Source organism: Lolium rigidum, chromosome 3 (genome assembly GCF_022539505.1).
Source record: "Lolium rigidum isolate FL_2022 chromosome 3, APGP_CSIRO_Lrig_0.1, whole genome shotgun sequence".
Classification (NCBI taxonomy): domain Eukaryota; kingdom Viridiplantae; phylum Streptophyta; class Magnoliopsida; order Poales; family Poaceae; genus Lolium; species Lolium rigidum.
The window spans coordinates 323,928,586-323,931,989 of NC_061510.1; the positions used below are offsets into that span (position 1 = coordinate 323,928,586).

The window sequence follows — 3,404 nt, forward strand, 5'->3', positions numbered from 1 at the left end:
TTTATATGATATACGAGGCAAAGGTCCAAGTCGTGGCCTAATTCACCCAACTCTTTCTTTCTACAATATACATACTATACCTGTTAATTTTCTAATTTTTTGCGAAACACTTTTTAAAAAAAATAGTGTGCTATTAGCACATTATAACTTGCACAGCGTTTAGAGAAGGACCCCTCTATTTCATTTAGCGCGATATATTTTTCCTTTGTTAAACCCCTTAAAGGAAACAATGATGTCATTTCTGTATTTGGCCATGCAGCTTTGATCTTCTGCCTTTCAGGCTACAGTTTTGTCCTCCAATAATGGTTTGTCTGCTGGCCAATTTTTACAATGGGCAATGAACAACCAAGTCCCCACTCTGGGCATACCGATACTACCACCACGGCTGCAGGCAGCGTGGAAGCCTGGTGTGTTTTTCATGGATACATGTCTTAAGTCTACACAGTCTACCCATTGATTTACTACTATTAGCTCGTGTAGTTAGGTCTAGCTGCTGCTACGGTGATTAACAAAGAACAGGCCTTGTCCTTTCCCCACCCACTATAGCATGCTGCCAGAATTAAACAACATGGAACCCAAGGCAACGCTGAACAGACCAAGACTTTGGAGTTGGGGAAAACGATTTGCACATCAAGCCTCAAATTACACGAATCCTCTACTAATACTGTATCATTTTTATAAGCACACTCCCAGAGCCTCACTTCTCTCTGTGTCTGATGATGGTCAACAAGATGTTGGTGCCAATGTACAGCGTGAGGCGAGCATGTCACAGACGGTCTCCCTCCTCATGTCCTCGAAGATGAGGGTCTCAATCCTGGCGCCGATCTCCCTGACCTCAGGCCGCCACTGCTGCATGTACTGCGCCAGGTCCTGCTCCACCATGCCGGGGATCTTGGCGATGTCCCCGGCGATCCTCTCCCACGCGGAGATCTGCGCCTCGATGGACCTGCGGTGGTTTCTGACCGCCTCTTCGTCCTCTTCTTCCGTCGTGTCCATCGCGCACGCCTTGTCGTCTACAATGTCGTAGGTGAAGCATGGCGAGGTCGGGCCGTGGAAGTCTTCGGATGCAGGTGAGCTCCCGGAGGTTGATGGCTTCTCGTCCTCCCCTGTCACAAGAACAGAACAGCAAAGAAACTCAACCGGTGGATTTTAGCTCAACTTAAAATGTGGTAAAATGGTATGGTACTCCAAGTGTAGAGATGGCAAGAGAGCTTACAGAAGGAATGCACCGGAGACTCGTCGACGTCGGAATGCAGCTCGAGAACGGAGACGGGGCTGAGCTGCCGCGAGCAGTCAACCTCCATCTCCATGTCCGCCTTCCACCTCGCCCGGTCGTGCTCGTCGTCGCCGAACTCCATGGCGCGGGCGTCGCACTCGCCGCTGTCGCCCGCGGATCGGCGCCTTAGCCGGCGGAACTCGCCGTCGCCGCCGCCGACGGGGAGGAAGCACCCGCCGGCGCCGAGGCTCTCCCAGCGCAGCACCCTCCTCAGCGCGGTCCGCAGGCCGGCAATGCCGACGCCCCGCTTCTTGAAGCTGCAGAGCCTGAGCAGGCGCCGGCACGCGGCCACGGGGCAGCAAGCTCCTCCTCCAGGAGCGCTGGTGCGGCCGCGCCGCAGCCTCCTGGTCTTGGCGGCCTCGAGGAGGAACGGCTCCTGGTGGTCCAGGAGCAGCTCCGAGAGCCTCCTCCCGGCTGCCATTGCTGCTGCTGCTCTGGCCTCTTCTTGGCGCGCGCGAAGACCGAGCACGCGCGCAGAGACAGACAGAGCGCGCGCGGCTCACCGATCAAAGAATGCAGCGCAGCAGTGCCGGCGTGGTCATTCCAAGAAGATGGATGGCCCCGTCCACTGCGGCGGCGATTGGGGGTGGGAGCGTTAGTACGCTCGGACTGGGTGCGGCGCGGGGTTGTCTTGTACGCGTGCGCCAAGTGAAGTGGAGCGGAGCTGGAGTTGGAGTGGAAGGGAGGGAAGGGATCATAGTATTCTCATCTCTCTGATATCCTGGTGGACGGGGAAGAGAGGATGTGTCTGCTCGATCGGGGTCCCCCGGCCCCGGGACGGTTGTTGTTGGGTAGTGGAAAGCCTAGGCGAGAGTGAGACGGAGTGTGTGTGGTCACGATGGCAGAGACGGGAGGATTCATCTCAAATGTCGTGGTTGTCGGATTGATTGGTTAATTTTACTTTTGCGAGTGAGGCCGATGAGGATTGGTTTGGTTAAGCAGAATTTCTAAAACGAAGGAAAAACTAATAAAAAAATGCATGTAAAGGACATCTATAAAATCGTAAAAATACCAATTACATCCAGTGCAACAACGTAAAACCTTAAGGGGCAGTACAGATTCACACAACAACAAAAAAGCTAAAAAAATAAAATCTCGCTACAAGTGTTCTAGTCCTTGTAGCAGCAACGCAAACCCTTAAAATAACACTTGAAGTCCCAGCTCTCCATAAGCGACAACTCCAAAAACAGTGCACAAGCCTATCATCGGCTGATCATAGATCTTAGATTTTCACCCTGAATAAAGTCTGCGCTCTCAAAATAATGTCTTTAACATCACCATTGCCAGGTACAACTAATTAAGGTCAGAGTTTGGATTTTCAACCTAAAAGGTAATATATTGAAGTTCACCCGTGTTGTCGCTCCCACTTGCATACCACTGCCACAAATCCCAAAACATCAAACAAGTTCCTCATCGCCACAAAGACTAATCAAATCCCATCCGATCTCACAATCGATAGGCATGATTCGACCAAGGGAGTTCATCGGTGGAGTCTTCCGAAACAAGGAGACATGCATCAAGCAAGTCTTCGTGTTGGCGTTAGAGAAACCCTAGGACTGCCGCCTTTATTCAGGCTGAGGCCCCACGCAACCGCCCGTCCGACCTACCGGAAAAGACCGACAGATCGATGGCGACGCTGGCAGAAACACCAACAAGACGGCGAGTAGCATCGTGGCGGAGGAGATTGAGCCAACCGCCAAGGCAGACCCGGCCTGTGCAATGGCCATGGTAGTCACGGGTGTAACAGCCACGTCCCTTCCACTCCAAAGGGCCCAGACCGCCGTCAGGTGCACGTCGTTGTATTGCACCACCCCCTCAGATCGCCGCCACCACGCAGTCACACTAGATCAGGCCTAGCGCCAAACCATGTGTGACCCACGAGCGCCACCTCTCCGTGCGATGAAGAACCATAGGGAAGCACCATCCCTATTACATGCAAAGTAGATCACATTAGAATTCATATACATACCATTGCTACGAGAAAAAACTCCATAAAAATTCCTAAGAAATGAAATCCTGTGAGATTTTAATGAAATTCATTAGAACCAAACATGTCATCTTCGTGTGTCTTACGACATATGAGCTCCTCGCAACGTCTCCACTTACACGCCTCCTCTAACAACCTCCC

The 3,404-nt window shown here is 52.1% G+C and overlaps 1 protein-coding gene across 1 annotated transcript; it reads right to left on the minus strand.

Annotated features, from left to right (window-relative positions):
• Nucleotides 1-653: 653 nt before the first annotated feature.
• On the minus strand, nucleotides 654-1,697 carry LOC124699981. The gene is made up of 2 exons (XM_047232192.1): nucleotides 1,217-1,697; nucleotides 654-1,106 (listed from the first exon to the last, which is right to left on the minus strand). Exons 1-2 carry the CDS (start codon nucleotides 1,695-1,697, stop codon nucleotides 724-726), a joined length of 864 nt encoding a protein of 287 aa, XP_047088148.1. The 3' UTR covers nucleotides 654-723.
• Between the last annotated feature and the right edge of the window lie 1,707 nt (nucleotides 1,698-3,404).